Raw genomic sequence first — 15,821 nt, forward strand, 5'->3', positions numbered from 1 at the left:
TAGAAAGAGGTAAATGGCCTTGGAAACTATGCCCCTGGCTAGAAGATGATAATCATGCTGACAACGCCATTAAATCAGTCCACAGAATGTGTACGCAAGGACACTGAAGTCACTACTCATTTGTTCAGCCAAAGCTGTCAACTTGGCGATTGGCACAAAGCCCCGAGTCTTCCCTGCAATTCCTGAATTCAGAGGCATCATGCAGGCATTAACCCATATTTATCTTGAGGCCTGCTAAAGATGAATGCAAGTAGATGGGTGGCAGAGGTGAGATTTTCAGTCAGTGGGTTTTCTGGTTAAGAACAGGTGGGCGAGAGTTTGGGCTCCTCTTCTCTCATAGGTGAAAAGAACTGACAGGTTTTTACAAGATTTATGTCACAATCTAAAAATGATTCATTCTCCAAGGCATGAAATAGTTCTTGCTTTATAAAAATAGTACTGCGATTAAAAAAAAAAAAGCACTTCTGCCAAAGGAACCATGTTCCAACACTGCAAACAAGGTGTTCTGCTGACAGAACAAGATACACCACCCCCATCCATCCCTTCCTTCCCTGTTCCCCTCCCAACTTGAGCCGTGTAATTCACACCAGTGTTCTGGGTGGTAGGGATACAGCCACCTAAGGCAAGGAGCCCTGGGAGGTGGGAGGGCTTGCATGGTTAAGCACACCAGAACTGAAACGCAGAGGGTCAGCTGGCTTCATCTAGAATATCTGGATGTTCCTTCCAGAAAGCATCCCCAATGATATCGCAGTGCAAGGGCACTGGCTTTGTCCTGGTCCGGGTTACTGCCATCTTTTTTCCTTCCATTTCTGTTGGCAGCTTAATTTCTTTTGTCATCACTTCATCCACCTACAAGTAAAAATAAAGTAGTGACATTGTTAACTCAGGAGTGGGTTTGGGAGAGAAAAGATGTGGGGATAGTTAACTTCTTATCTTCATATACTTCTGACTGCCAGATTTGAGATATATATAGATATAAATATGTGTATATATATGCGCATATATGTATGTGTGTATATATACATATATATAATCTCAGTATGCTTGAAGTTCTTTATAATTAAAAATAGTTTTAAAAAGGTTACGTTACCCGAGCATGGTGGCTCACGCCTGTAATCTCAGCACTTTGGGAGGCTGAGGCATGCAGATCACTTGAGGTCAGGAGTTCAAGATGAGCCTGGCCAACATGGTGAAACCTTGCCTCTACTAAAAATACAAAAATTAGCCAGAAATCATTTGAACCCAGGAGGCGAAAGTTGTAGTGAGCTGAGATGGCACCACTGTACTCTGAGGCACTCACTGTACTCAGTACTCACTGTACTCAGGCACTCACTGCCTGAGCAACAGAGCAAGACTCTGTCTAAAAAAAAAAAAAAAAAGTTATACTATAGTGAAGCGATCTTAGGAACAAAGAAAGGATTCCATGTTCCTCATTAGCAATAACTATAGAATTAAAAGTGTTTCTTACCTTCCACCTGCATTAAGAGGTATCCAAGTCTGTACCAAAGAACAAATGTTTTGAAAACCTCAAAGAGCTGGAGTTGCCAGTGGAATGACTAGCTCTCAAGGTACTCCTTGGTACTTGAAAACATTCATTTCAGGAAAAAAAAAAAAAAAAAAAAAAAAAAACACTTCACATGGAAGGAAATAAATTTTGAGAAATCATTATGCCTCACAGCTGGTACAGAGAGAAAATATTGGTAAAATTAAGGATATAGGTAAATGTACAGACTTATTACAGAATATTAAGTATGAATGTCAAAGGAATCTCATGACATTTATGAAAATAACAAACCCTCATATACATCATCTCTTAGTGCCTCATATTATAGTTGTCGTGGGATGGAGAGACCATTTAATGGTATTATCCAGTGTGAAAGTATTTTTTAAGTATTTTATGAATGTACAAATCCTCATACCTGTACTGTATCCTTTTAAAAGGATTTTATTGGATACAAGGAAAGCTTATAACACAGAAAAATAAAGGCACTAATTCTAAAATTCTGTAATTCTACTTATGTATGGGAGATTTTGGACCACTACTGACTGACAAAATGTAATTAAAAATAAGAATCTATGGCCTGTCCTCTTGGAAAGGATCTGGTTTGCGTTAGCAACTGGAGTCACATCAGCATACAGGCAGCAAAGAGGGGACAGCTTGGAATGGGCACAGGCTCTTTTTTCCTGACTTCCATTTTTCTTTGAACATAACAGCATTACCTTCTGCCATATCAACACAGTCCCTTTCCTATACATCAGCGGCTCATTATTATAGTTGATGTTGAATTCAGAAAACAAAATCTCATTCTTGTCTGCTGCAAGAGTTCCCTGAGGAAATAAAAATAGATATTAAAAGCTCTGCATGTCTTCTTTCTCCCCTAATGCTACTATCCATTAGACCCACAACCTAAACTTCCACAATCAAGAAGTGGAAGGATTTTATCAAACATCTTATAGTTACTAGTGAATTTTCATCTTAAGGGCAATTATGATCTTATTTAGATAAAATTCTCTCCTATACCAAACACTGGCTTCACAAGTCAAGACTGAAAGGGAGTAGGGGGAAGTGATACTAACTGAGTACATATTATGTATTTGGTCCAGTAAAACTTAGAAAGGTTATATAAATTGCCCAAAGTTAAAAGGTTGTCCTTATTCTTCTACAAAGAATCAAAATCTGAACTTAACTCTTCCAAACCTGGATATACCTACCAGTATGCCTTTTTTTTGAGACAAAGTCTCACTCTGTTGCCCAGACTGGAGAGCAGTGGCACAATCTCAGCTCACTGCAACCTCCACCTCCCAGGTTCAAGCGATTCTCGTGCCTCAGCCTCCTGAGTCGCTGGATTACAGGTGTGTGCCACCACACCCGGCTAATTTTTGTAGAGAAGCAGTCTCACCATGTTGGCCAGGCTGGTCTCGAACTCCTGACATCAGGTGATCCGCCCACCTTGGCCTCCTCAAAGTGCTGGGATTACAGGTGTGAACCACCACGCCAGGCCCCAGTATTCCTATTATTGCTATATACAAATCTCTATCATTACTATTATTAAAAATGACAACCATTTTCTGAGCAATCATAATGTACCAGGCATTGTATTAGTAACTGTTAGAGCTGGGCACAGTGGCATGCACCTGTAATCCCAGCTACTTGGGAAGCTGAGGTGGGAGAACTGTTGGAGCCCAGGAGTTCAAGACGAGCCTGGGGAAAATAGCGAGAACCCATCTCAAAAAATAAATGAATAGATAAAATAAAATACGTATAAAAGATGTTACAACACATTACCTCATTTCACAGTCATCCTACAAGTAGCACTGTTATAACAAAAACCAGTATTTATTAAGCACTTACAAGGTGCTTCATAATATCCTGTTTTACATGCATCATGCCATTTAATTCTCACCATAAACCTATGAGGTAGAAACTACAATTTTCTACATTTTACCTATAAAGAACTGAGGCAGAAAGGATAAAATTACACAGAACCATGATGTGTGTAGTTGTCATGACATTTATGAAAGTAACAAACTCAGCACGAACTCTTCCCATACACAGAGGTCATAAACCCAAGAAACTACAGGTGCCCAGTAGGGAAAACTGCAATGAGGGAAGAGGCCTGGTGGGACTGACAAAAAGTCAGTGCTGGCCGGGTGTGGTGGTTCACGCCTGTAATCCCAGCACTCTGGGAGGCCCAGGCAGGCAGATCACTTGAGGTCAGGAGTTCGAGACCAGCCTGGCCAACATGGTGAAACCCCGTCTCTACTAAAAATACAAAAATTAGCTGGCTATGGTGGCGTGCACCTGTAATCCCAGCTACTCAGGAGGCTGAGGCAAGAGAATCGTTTGAGCACAGGAGGCAGAGGTTGCAGAGATCACACCACTGTACTCCAGCCTGGGCAACAGAGTGAATCTGTGTCTCAAAAAAAAAAAAAAAAAAAAAAAAAGGTCGGTACTGAAGACGGCAGTCACGCAGTCATACAGTCATAAACGGCTTCAGGCAAGTGTTAGCACGTGGGAATGCAGAGCCAGTGTCGTCAATTCCATTTCCACCAAGAACACAAAGGCTCAGGGAGAAGCAGTAATTCATCCAGGATTACAGATCAAGCAGGCAGCAGAACTGCTCCTATTATGATTTTTACATCCTTTCAAAACAAAGCTGTAAAGGGATCTTAAAAAAAAAGAAAAAACGTAACGTTAACATAAAAAAAGTTATGGGAGAGCCTACAGCGAACCGTCTCCAGTTAAGTATTAATGTAGTAAGATCTTTATACCTGTAATCTCCCTTGGGCTTGTACTGGTGTTAGTCCAGATTGTTGTATAAGTGCCCAGAAAACTGTATTATAAAGATTATTGATGTGACCTGTGAGGAGAACAAAATAGTAACGTTTATATACATAAAATCTTTATTCAATATTCATTCTTCAAGGAATACTAGAGCCCTGACCCTCTCCTCTTTCAAAGTAAAGAGATCTCAGAGACATTTACTGACTTGCCCGAAGTCCTACACAGGGAACATGGAGGGAAGGAGCAGGAGGAAAAAAAACTTCCTCCCTAACAACAGTTTTATTTGGTCATTTTAGTTATACATTATACAAATCTGTTAACTTGTGTGTTAATCCTAGGAATACTTTAGAAGTTATTTGATTTATATTATTCCAATCTGTTTTCCAGTTCTTCTGGAAAAATCAAACTAGAACAAGCAAGTGAAAGTCTCACAAACATCATCACAGTCACATAAGGCAAGGGTCACAATTCAAATACCCACTGAGGCTGGCATGAACATAAATGTGTAAAGCAGTGGGTGACCCCAGAGGAACAACAGGGAATGGCAGAGACTATGGCACACTAGCATTTGTGTGTGTGTGTGCGTGTGCATGTGTGTGTGTGTAAAGGTAGCTGCCACTGCACAGGCTCTGTCCGGTACTAAGAATGCAGATCCAGTATTGCCACATCTGATCTTTTTAAAAAATAGAGGTAAGGCGGCCGGGTGTGGTGGCTCGTGCCTATAATCCCAGCACTTTGGGAGGCCAAGGTGGGCGGATCACCTGAGGTCAGGAGTTCAAGACCAGCCTGACCAACATGGAGAAATCCCATTTCTACTAAAAAATACAAAATTAGCTGGGCATGGTGAGACCTGCCTGTAATCCCAGCTACTCAGGAGGCTGAGGCAGAAGAATCCCATGAACCCAGGAGGTGGAGGTTGCAGTGAGCCGAGATCGCACCACTGCACTCCAGCCTGGGCAACAAGAGCGAAACTCTGTCTTTAAAAAAAAAAAAATAGAGATAAGGAGTTTTTACATAAAATTTAATTTTTCAAATACTTTAATTGAAAAAATACATACTGCATTCTATACAAAGTATATGTCAAAACAAAGTATATGTGAGCCAATCCTGTATAATAACACCTGCAAGGCATTGAATTGGTGGTTTAACTACACGTGTTTATTTGGTGCCACTCACAATCTGCTTGTCGCCAGCTGAGGTAGTCCTTTAAGGTCTGGTTGCTGGGATACACCACGACTCTTCCATCAAAGCCTGGGGGATACAGAAGGGGCTGGTCCTCAAAGTAATCCCGCCAATAAAACACATAGCTGGAGGCGAACTGGGAGGCCACATGAGTCATGAACTTACTTGAAAATGTAATGCACATTGGGTGGAGCAAGAAAAAGAAAGATACATGGAATTAATTCAACACCCTGATAAGACCTGTGGGTACCACAGAGAGATAACACAAACTGCCCAGAAAGCCAGGAGATGAAATGCATTTGGCTAAGAAACACCATTTTAATACCTTGGTTCTGTATTTTTTTTTTTTCTTTTATTGGGACAGAGTCTTGCTCTGTTGCCTGGGCTGGAGTGCAATGGTGCCATCTTGGCTCACTGCAAACTCTGCCTCCTGGGTTCAAGTGATTCTACTGCCTCAGACTCCCAAGTAGCTGGGATTATAGGCGCAGGCCTCTATGCCCAGCTAATTTTTGTATTTTTAGTAGGGATGGGGTTTCACCATGTTGGCCAAGCTGGTCTCAAACTTCTGACCTCAAGTCATCTGCCCGCCTCGGCCTCCCAAAGTGCTGGGATTACAGATGTGAGTCATCACACCCGCCAGTTACATATTTTAAATGCAGCCTGCCTCTCCTTCCAGTTCTATTAAGTAATCTACCGATACTAAATTTTTCCCTATAGGATGTGATATGAATTTATGATTCAAGGGGTATCTTTTTATTTTATTTTATTTTATTTTTTAAAAGATGGAATCTCTCCATCCCCCAGGCTGGGGTGCATTGGCACAATGATAGCACACTGCTGCCTCAAATTCCTTGGCTCAAGGGATCCTTCTGCCTCAACTTCTTGAGTAGCTGGGAATATAAGCACATGCCACTGAGCCTAGCTAATTTTTAAATTTTTTGTAGAGATGAGGTCTCACCATCTTGCCCAGGCTGGTTTCAACCTTCTGGGCTCAAGTAATCCTCTCCCTCGCCCTCTCAAAGCGTTCGGATTACAGGCGTGAGCTACCATGCTTGACCTGTTTGTGTGGACGGAAACCATTGTTGTAAAAAAAAATGCCAATTCAGGCTGGGCATGGTGGCTCACGTCTGTAATCTCAGCACTTCGAGAGGCCAAGGCAGGAGAATTGCTTGAGGCCAGGAGTTTGAGACCAGCCTGGGCAACACAGAGAGACCCCACCTCTATTAAAAAAAGAAAGAAAAAACCAATTCATTGTATGATTTATTTCCCATACAGCATTTCAAAATACTGCCAAATCAAATATCAGATTTGTCTATTTTATAATGAGATCCCCCTTAAGGAATAGTGTAATGCAATGTATGTAGAGACTATCACTGGCTAAAGCCAACCTATGAATTGTGAATATTACATTCTTATGGTCTCTGTTTCTAATCTTAATGTTCAATGCCAGGTCAGTCTAGAAACTAGTCTTATGGGGCATGAAGGGGAAGAATCAGATAAAGAGGCACACAGAATGCTTGGCTATCAGATGGAAGTACAACAATCTAAACAGGAAATATACATGCACTCTGCAGTTACAAATACTGCAGACATCATCTGTAGCCTGTAAGTCTGCGATTAAGATAAACAAAACCAAATGCTGGTAGGAAATATTCTGAAGAAAGGAGGAAGCTCATGGAATTACCTGGCTCTTCTTTTAAACCAATTGGTTTTCCGCTTGAACACAAAGCTGTACTCATCACTCTGTCCATATGCAATCACAATATCCTCTAGTTCTTCCATCACAGTCTGGGCACATTTGGTCATCAGGTGGAGAGCACGGCTGTCATTAGGTTTTGCAAAGTTGTGCTTCTCAGCAAACCTTCGTAGGGGGAAGAGAAAAGGGAAGAAAGCATGGATGGAAGCCTGTCATTAACAACAAGCTCTGTTGCTAGATAACAGAGGCTGTTTGGAGGAAGATAATGTAACAGCACTGTGAACCCAAATGCTCAACTAGCCACAACCTGACCCATTTCCTTAAGAACTTAGTTTTTTTTCCTGCCCTGAAATTGAGAAAAACAGACATAAATGCTAAGCCTCAACTCTCCTTTCTGTGAAATGGGAATAAAAGAATATTTACCTCATTGGGTTGTCCTGAAGATTAGAGGGAAGATAAAAGCAATCATACCTAGCTCCTAGTAAGTGCTCAATAAATGTTAGTTATAATGATCATTAATAATGCAGCCCTTTTTAAAAATTAAATTCCCATCTTTCTGTTATATTTTTCTCCCCCTCCCTCTTTTTCTGAGACAGGGTCTTGCTCTGTCACCCAAGCTGGAGTTCAATGGTCCGATCACCGCTCACTGCAGCCTTGACCTCCCAGGCTCAAGCGATCCTCCCACCTCAGCCTCCCGAGTAGCTGGGACTATAGGTGTGCACCACTGCGCCTGGCAAATTAAATTTTTTTTCTTTTTCTTTCTTTCTCTCTTGCTTTTCCTTCTCTCTCTCTCTGTTTTTGTAGTGGCAGAGTTTCAGAAACAACAACAACAACAACAAAAACCTGGTCTCCAACTCCTGGCCTTTAGTGATCCTCCTGCCTTCCGCGCCCAGCCTTCTCTTTTTTTCTGACTCTCTGTTGAAAATAATCCATGTGGCCTGTTACTGATAATGAAGCACAGACATAAGTATTGCCCACAAGCAAGGCTTACACAGACTTCTGAACAGTCAGCATTCAAAGATATCTAACAGAAAGCTAGGCGATTGGCTTAAGAGCTTAAATACTGTGCATGAGAGTGACTTTTAACAACACGTCCTTGCTAACAGGTCTCTGTTCACTTAACACGGGCACTCCAAGCGGGATCCTCATCAGGGGAGCACGTCGCCCATTCAATTACGCTAACAGCCAGCGTTCAAGCACTGTCCTAGCCAACACGCAGGGCGGGGCGATGCTCCATGCTGCGCACTCATTGGCTACCGCGTTACCCCGGTAACCGTGACTGGGGCTGCCGGGACGATTTGGAAGGGTAGAAGCCGGATTTCCCAGAAGCGCTGGCGCACCGCGACGCCCCGGGCCGAGCTCGCTCACCGATGGAAATTTCTGCCGTCCAGCCGCACTACCACCCAGCAGTGGGCCAGGCAGGTGTCGTCAGCCTCGAAGTCCCTCACGTACTCGAACTTGCTTTTTGCCATGGTCGCCCCCAATCTCAGGCACCGTCTCAGAGTGATGGAAGTGGTGGCCAAGTAATCGTGAACCTTAACTTTACAGGCGGCCCACATTCTCCACGCGGAAGGGAAAGAGCCAGATAGCCCCGCCCCGGAAGTGTTCTCTTCGCGGCCGCTCTAGCCGTAGGGCGGTCGTAGTCTCTCTCGCCTCTCCCTGTAGTTCTTAACCTCCCGGGGGAAGAGGATGGAGGTTTAGGTTCCTCCTTTAGCACCTCCCACGCCTGCTTCTTCCTCCTCCCTTCCTGCGGCAAATCACTCTCACGAGGTTTTTAAAAATTATTTTTTATCTGCTGGTCTTGACTCACCAGCGAAATCAGTGTCCCCGTTAGTGCCCAGATCAAAATCATACCCCTACCTAAGAAAAAAAAAAAAGTTCTTTTTCTGACGTTTGAAGGTGTAGCTGTGATATATCCCCTTTTCTTAGTGGCATTTATTAACTCGTTGTAGAAAATCTGGAATACACGAAAAGTACAGTTAAGAAAATTAACACTTTGTTTCTCCATCTTCCCCCTCAAAGCATTGTGGATGATTCCTTTCAGTCTTTTTTCTTTTTGTGTATGTAGGTTTACACACGAAATGCACAAGATTGGAATTATTCACGTATACAATGTTTATATATTTTCCATTCAGCTTGAGCATTTGCCAATATCAATTATTCCAAAGTATGATTTTTAAAAGCAAAATGAACTCAATATTCCAACATATGGGTATACTAAATTTATTCAACTTTTTCATCATTAAATAATCACAGAACCAGTGTTTGATATCTTGTTGCTGGTGGATAATAGTAACAATAACATCCTAATATTTGTGTCATATTTTGTGATTTACAAAGCACTTTCAAATGCATTACCTACTTGCTTTTTTTTTTTTTTTTCATCCTCAAGAAAGATATTCAGGCCAGGCACGGTGGCTCACGCCTGTAATCCCAGCACTTTGGGAGGCAGAGGCAGGAGGATTGCTTGAGCTCAGGAGATTCATACCAACCTTGGCAACATAGCAAGACCCCTGTTCCTAAAAAAAAGAAAAAAATGATCCAGGCGTGGTAGCCCATGCCTGTAGTCCTAGCTAGGGGACGATGAGGTGGGAAGATACTTGAGGCCCGGACTTCGAGACTGCAGTGACCCATGGTTAGCCACAGCACTCCAGCCTGGGCGGCAGAGCAAGAATCTGACTCTAAAGAAAAAAATATTCAAACAATATAAATCCTTTTATATGTAGTGAAAAGTCTTTCACTGATTCTTAACAACATACTTTAGGCAGTAACTGTTACCAGTTTTTTGTGTATCCATGCAGGGATCTATATCAGTATGTGTGTATATCCTCTTAATAGTACCACAAATGGTAGTCATCATCTCCTTTGATGCTCACAGTAACATCAGAGGGATGTAAAAGAGGAACTGGGATTTCACCTTTACGAAGGGGAAATCTGAGACTCAAAGAGAAAAAAGTAATTTACATAAGGTCACATATGTGGCAGGACCAAGACAAATTATGACATCCTGCATCTTTTCTTTGTTTGTGTTGCTGTGAAGTCAGTTTTCTGTAGGTGATCATTCCTCGCCTTTTACTTCCACAAACTCCTCTCTCCAAGCTGACCAGGAGACAACCAAATCTTACCTCCTCTAGGAGCCCTACTTTCATTAGGTGAATTTTTCAAAATTACTTATCAATATGAATTCATGATTTTTAATTTTTTTATTTGTATGTTTTCGAGACAGAGTCTCACTCTGTCACCCAGGCTGGACTACAATGGCATGATCTCAGCTCACTGCAGCCTAGACCTTTTGGGTTCAGGTGAACCTCCCATCTCCCTTCCTAGTAGCTGGGACTAGAGGTGCATGCCGCCACACCCGCCTAATTTTTGTATATATATATTTTTTGTAGAAACGGGGTTTCCCCATCCCCACCCTACAGTGGGAGATGAGACTCGCATCAGGGATGGACTGATTATAAAATAAGCCAAGTGGCTTTGGGTTGCTTTGCAGTGAAATGTGTAGTAGAAGCACTACACCGTCTTCTCTCATAGCATCTATATGTTTGTTACATAAGTTAAGCATTAAAATAAAAGCATAGCAAGGAGGTCTTAAGATGCTAATCTGCCCTTTAGTAAAAGGGTTATAAAAGGTTTATAAAGTTTTCACCTCATGGTCAAATTGGTTAGGATTAAATGGAATAATCTATAAGGTTTCATGTAAATGAATTGGGGTTAACATTAATAAACTAATGCAAGGGTAAAATTTTGCTTTGAACAAAATTTTCATGTCATAGTATAGGCTAATGAAAGGTTTTTGCCTTTTGAGTCATCATTTTGGCAAAATAATTTATGGCAATCTGGAAATTGTCCTTCCTGATGCCTGGCTTTTTGGCTGGTTCAGAGGACTCCAAAACATTTAGAAAAGAGGTAAATAGGATCATTTGATATGTTTAGTCACATGAGATTGCCAAAATGATATCCAATCTTCTTTAAGTTATATTTTGATGAATAATACTAATATATGTTACAAAATTGTATGGGATTTCTAAAATTCTAATGTCTAAGTATATGCTATCAATCATAATTAAAGGTAAAGTTATTGTAAACCATGAAGATAAATACACTCTCAGTCATATTTTTAACCATAAAAATGGTTAAATTTGTCATTCACAGACAATTTGTCTTTCACAAATAGAAGTTTGTCATTCACAGGCAATTGTTTCTTTTTTTAATTCTTTTTTTTTTTTTTTTTTTTTTTTTTTTTGAGACGGAGTCTCGCTTTGTCGCCCAGGCTGGAGTGCAGTGGCCGGATCTCAGCTCACTGCAAGCTCCGCCTCCCGGGTTTACGCCATTCTCCTGCCTCAGCCTCCCGAGTAGCTGGGACTACAGGCGCCCGCCACCTCGCCCGGCTAGTTTTTTGTATTTTTAGTAGAGACGGGGTTTCACCATATTAGCCAGGATGGTCTCGATCTCCTGACCTCGTGATCCGCCCGTCTCGGCCTCCCAAAGTGCTGGGATTACAGGCTTGAGCCACCGCGCCCGGCCAGGCAATTGTTGTCTTGCTTTGTTCCTTCTCACAAGATGGTTTATAATCAAGCTATATAAAGGATTTTAACAGGTGTTCTCAAATGCACTTTTTAAATAGCTTTAAAAATTGTAACATTGAAATAAAGAACGTAGGGACTCATAAAGAACTGACATGTTGACAATTATCAAGCAAAATCAATGTTAACTAAGTGGCTACACTCAGAAAGTTAAAGCAATCTTTTTAACTTGCTTGGAATATTGCTGATCTTTGTTTTGATTTTCAGAGTCAAGGAAAGTTATTTTAAACTATTTATGGCCTTTAATAATTGAGTAAGTTATACTCATGTGAAGAAAATTTGGAGCATGTTTATTTTTCTCTGCCTGGTTCCTCTAGAATTTGAAAACTATCTGTGAGTACTCTTAACTTATGGCAATATAGTTGTTTACCTCAGTGCAATAAGAATCCATTTTTCTTTGTCAACAGGACAAAATTGGAAAAACTTGTTATTTTACCAGGAATTTGACTGAAAGGGTGTGTTTCCCTTTAAGGAATCAAGCTTGACATGTAAAGCCAATAAAAGCCCCTTGGGGAAAACTGGCCTCATACCTTGCCTACACAGTCCCCACACAGGGTTCCTAACCTGTGGTTAGTAAAGAATGTCACTTTCTAACCAGTCTGGAAGCTCTGAGTTTATCTTGGGACCTCAAGAGGAGAGGATCACCCAACTCACAGGTATTAGGGGATAAAAACCCATGGCTGGGCTCGACTTTAAAAGTCTTATCTGAAGGCCGGGCACAGTGGCTCACACTTGTAATTCCAGCACTTTGGGAAGCTGAGGCGGGTAGATCACCTGAGGTCAGCAGTTCAAGACCAGCCTGGCGAATATGGTGAAACCCTGTCTCTAGTAAAAATACAAAAAGTAGCCAGGCATGGTGGCAGGCGACTGTAGTCCCAGCTACACGGGAGGCTGAGGCAGAAGAATCGCTTGAACCCAGGAGGCGGAGGTTATAGTGAGCTGAGATTGCGCCACTGCACTTCAGCCTGGGTGACAGAATGAGACTCCATCTCAAAAAAAAAAAAAAAAATCTTACCTAAAATTCCTTGGGAAACAGTTTCATCAAAGCCAATCTAAAAGGCCTATGTCAAAATAACCTGCTGCACTTTATGCAAATAATCAGGCCAAGTATATGACTAAAGTTTATTCATAGTTAGTTTTTACCAAAAATGAGGACTGGAAAGAAAAATTTTGCTCCAAAGCTTATCATACATTTGTCATTAAATCCTAATCTCATTATTGTTATTAAACTTTTTGCCTACGTTTTAGACTAACCCTGCTTATTTTTGTGAATCAAGTGGTAATCTTCTGCAGCTTGGAAAAAAAAGGGGGGGATGGGTAACATACAAATATGAATCAATATGCTAGTTCTGGGCAATTATCTTGCAAATTCTGCCAGGTAATGAAAGTGAGTGATGTGCCCATAACATGGAGGTTTCTTTGTTGGGAAAATGAAACCAAGGAACTTCATAGACCCCCAAAGGGGAATTCTATATCTTGGCAAGTAAAATTTTGGATGGAAATTACCTGCCACACCACACTTGTGGGAATTGCTGTCCTCTCTCTACTATTTGCAATAGGGTTATACATGGTAGCACCTTCTTTTTTTTTTTTAAATTTTAACTGATCATTCTGATAGATTTTTTAAAAAATTATTACACTTTAAGTTCTAGGGTACATGTGCACAATGTGCAGGTTTGTTACATAGGTATACATGTGCCATGTTGGTTTGCTGCATCCATCAACTCATCATTTACATTAGGTATTTCTCCTAATGCTATCCCTTCCCCAGCTCCCCACCCACCAACAGGCCCCAGTGTGTGATGTTCCCCACCCTGTGTCCAAGTGTTCTCATTGTTCAGTTCCCACCTATGAGTAAGAACATATGGTGTTTGGTTTTCTGTCCTTGTGTTAGTTTGCTGAGAATGATGGTTTCCAGCTTCATCCATGTCCCTGCAAAGGACATGAACTCATCTTTTTTATGGCTGCATAGTATTCTATGGTGTAAATGTGCCACATTTTTCTTAATCCAGTCTATCACTGATGGACATTTGGGTTGGTTTCAAGTCTTTGCTATTGTGAATAGTGCCACAATAAACATACGTGTGCATGTGTCTTTATAGTAGCATGATTTATAATCCTTTGGGTGGATATCCAGTAATGGGATCTCTGGGTCAAATGGTATTTCTAGTTCTAGATCCTTGAGGAATCGCCACACTGTCTTCCACAATGGTTGGACTAATTTACACTCCCACCAACAGTGTAAAAGCCTTCCTGTTTTTCCACATTCTCTCCAGCATCTGTTATTTCCTGACTTTTTAATGATTGCCATTTTAACTGGCGTGAGATGTATCTGATTGTGGTTTTGATTTACGTTTCTCTGATGACCAGTGATGATGAGCATTTTTTCATGTGTCTGTTGGCTGCATGAATGTCTTCTTTTGAGAAGTGTCTGTTCATATCGTTTGCCCACTTTTTGATGAGGTTGTTTGTTTAAGTTCTTTGTAGATTCTGGATATTAGCCCTTTGTCAGATGGGGAGATTGCAAAATTTTTCTCGTATTCTGTAGATTGTGTGTTCACTCTGATGGCAGTTTCTTTTGCCGTGCAAAAGCTCTTTAGTTTAATTAGATCCCATTTGTCAATTTTGGCTTTTGTTGCCATTGCTTTTGGTGTTTTAGTCATGAAATCCTTGCCCATGACTATGCCCTGAATGGTATTGCCTAGGTTTTCTTCTAGGGTTTTTATGGTTTTATGTCTAACATTTAAGTCTTTAATCCACCTTGAATTAATTTTTCTATAAAGTGTAAGGAAGGGATCCACTTTTGGCTTTCTACATATGGCTAACCAGTTTTCCCAGCATGATTCATTAAATAGGGAATCCTTTCCACATTTCTTGTTTCTGGTCAGGTTTGTCAAAGATCAGATGGTTGTAGATGTGTGGTGTTATTTCTGAGGCCTCTGTTCTGTTCCATTGGTCTATATATCTGTTTTGGTACTAGTACCATGCTGTTTTGGTTACTGTAGCTTTGTAGTGTAGTTTGAAGTCAGGTAGCATGATGCCTCCAGCTTTGTTCTTTTTGCTTAGGATTGTCTTGGCTATGCGGGCTCTTTTTTGGTTCCATATGAACTTTATTTTATTTTTTTTTTTTTTGAGACGGAGTCTCGCTCTGTCGCCCAGGCTGGAGTGCAGTGGCCGGATCTCAGCTCACTGCAAGCTCTGCCTCCCGGGTTTCTCCTGCCTCAGCCTCCTGAGTAGCTGGGACTATAGGCGCCAGCCACCTCACCCGGCTAGTTTTTTGTATTTTTTTAGTAGAGACGGGGTTTCACTGTGTTAGCCAGGATGGTCTCGATCTCCTGACCTCGTGATCCGCCCGTCTCGGCCTCCCAAAGTGCTGGGATTACAGGCGTAAGCCACCGCGCCCAGCCCATATGAACTTTAAAGTAGTTTTTTCCAATTCTGTGAAGAAAGTCATTGGTACCTTGATGGGGATGGCATTGAATCTATAAATTACCTTGGGCAGTATGACCATTTTCACAATATTGATTCTTCCTATCCAGGAGTATGGAATGTTCTTCCATTTGTTTGTGTCCTCTTTTATTTTGCTGAGCAGTGATTTGTTGTTCTCCTTGAAGAGGTCCTTCACATCCCTTGGAAGCTAGATTCCTAGGTATCTTATTCTCTTTGTAGCAATTGTGAATGAGAGTTCACTCATGAGTTGGCTCTCTGTTTGTTATTGGTGTATAGGAATGCTTGTGATTTTTACACATTGATTTTGTATCCTGAGACTTTGCTGAAGTTGCTTCCCAGCTTACGGAGATTTTGGGCTGAGACAATGGGGTTTTCTAAATATACAGTTATGTCATCTGAAAACAGGGACAATTTGACTTCCTCTTTTCCTAATTGAATACCTTTATTTCTTTCTCTTGTCTGATTGCCCTGGCCCAAACTTCCAACACTATGTTGAATAGGAGTGGTGAGAGAGGTTATCCTTGTCTTGTACCAGTTTTCAAAGGGAATGCTTCCAGTTTTTGCCCACTCAGTATGATATTGGCTGTGGGTTTGTCATAAATAACTCTTATTATTTTGGGAT

General features: G+C 41.3%; 1 protein-coding gene across 4 annotated transcripts; it reads right to left on the reverse strand.

The window, feature by feature from the left end:
- Window positions 1–411: 411 nt before the first annotated feature.
- On the reverse strand, window positions 412–8,839 carry THG1L (tRNA-histidine guanylyltransferase 1 like). 4 transcript variants are annotated; one of them, XM_050793948.1, is made up of 6 exons: window positions 8,532–8,839; window positions 7,152–7,328; window positions 5,462–5,631; window positions 4,273–4,361; window positions 2,221–2,328; window positions 412–849 (listed from the first exon to the last, which is right to left on the reverse strand). In XM_050793948.1, the coding sequence occupies exons 1-6, from the start codon at window positions 8,720–8,722 to the stop codon at window positions 688–690; spliced, it is 897 nt and encodes a 298-aa protein (XP_050649905.1). In that variant the 5' UTR covers window positions 8,723–8,839; the 3' UTR covers window positions 412–687. The 4 variants fall into 4 exon arrangements, with proteins under 4 accessions (XP_050649905.1, XP_050649906.1, XP_050649907.1 ...); XM_050793949.1 differs by having other exon boundaries at window positions 7,587–8,644; XM_050793950.1 differs by lacking the exon at window positions 8,532–8,839 and adding an exon at window positions 8,007–8,496.
- Between the last annotated feature and the right edge of the window lie 6,982 nt (window positions 8,840–15,821).

The sequence above is a fragment of the Macaca thibetana genome, chromosome 6, assembly GCF_024542745.1.
Source record: "Macaca thibetana thibetana isolate TM-01 chromosome 6, ASM2454274v1, whole genome shotgun sequence".
Taxonomy (NCBI): Eukaryota; Metazoa; Chordata; class Mammalia; order Primates; family Cercopithecidae; genus Macaca; species Macaca thibetana.

Coding starts and splice junctions, on each gene's coding strand:
- THG1L (XM_050793948.1), bottom strand. CDS start 8,722: ATGTGGGCCGCCTGTAAAGTTAAGGTTCACGATTACTTGGCCACCACT. Junction 7,329..8,531: donor GACGGCAGAAATTTCCATCG/GTGAGCGAGCTC, acceptor CCCCCTACGAAG/GTTTGCTGAGAAGCACAACT. Junction 850..2,220: donor CTGTGTTGATATGGCAGAAG/GTAATGCTGTTA, acceptor TTTTACTTGTAG/GTGGATGAAGTGATGACAAA.